The sequence below is a fragment of the Nanorana parkeri genome, unplaced genomic scaffold (genome assembly GCF_000935625.1).
Source record: "Nanorana parkeri isolate BGI_ZX_2015 unplaced genomic scaffold, ASM93562v1 scaffold2441, whole genome shotgun sequence".
NCBI lineage: Eukaryota > Metazoa > Chordata > Amphibia > Anura > Dicroglossidae > Nanorana > Nanorana parkeri.
Window position 1 is genome coordinate 156,943 of NW_017308709.1, and position 669 is coordinate 157,611.

The following is a 669-nucleotide window of genomic DNA, read 5'->3' on the forward strand; positions in this document are numbered from 1 at the left end:
GGGGGGGTTTGCCCGAGTCAGCAATACCAACAGGATTGAAAGTCGCTAAACGTGCTCTCACTATAAGCAGCCGTACAACCGCCGCTTCCCTTTCTTCCAACGTTATATTTCACCTCTTACCTTAAGTGCTTCCAATCCTGACAAGCGTGACTTGCGCTCTTGGTCTTTAATAATGATAAAAGGCCTTCCATACTCGTCAAACGCCAGCGTGCCCAAAGTAGACATTATTTCAAAGGATGACCACGGAATCAAAAGGAGATACACCTCGAAACGGCCACGATAAATGTACCCACCCGGCTTCTGTACTGCGCACGCGCAACCAACGTTCGCTTTACGGTAGATTCTAGAACCATCTATGTGGATTATACCATTTGAGTAACTCGGGTAATGACAGTTTGCACTCGGGTAATTACAGTTTTACATACTTGGAATATGTAATGTAATACTTTTTACGTACTAGAAATGTTTTGTCTTTTATTCATTTAAACTATACAGATTTTCATTCAGATAAACGGTGCCTGTGTAATCCCTACATAGCTTTTATTTGGTTTACTCTGTCATTGGTGGGCGGCTCTAGTAGCTTTGTCTCTGAGTAACTTTTAGGGGAAGATGCAGTGCAACTTGCTGCAATGTATTTGTTGATAAGTTAACAGGCTCGACCTTTTAAGA

The 669-nt window shown here is 42.3% G+C and overlaps 1 protein-coding gene across 2 annotated transcripts in view; it reads right to left on the bottom strand.

Moving 5' to 3' along the window:
- The window catches only part of CCT5 (chaperonin containing TCP1 subunit 5), a 76,882-nt gene extending 76,641 nt beyond the window's left edge, over positions 1–241 (bottom strand). For both annotated transcript variants that reach the window (XM_018573588.1, XM_018573587.1), the window contains exon 1: positions 121–241. In XM_018573588.1, coding sequence (XP_018429090.1) covers positions 121–225 — 105 coding nt within the window. In that variant the 5' untranslated portion in view covers positions 226–241. The remainder of the gene's footprint in view (positions 1–120) is intronic.
- Between the last annotated feature and the right edge of the window lie 428 nt (positions 242–669).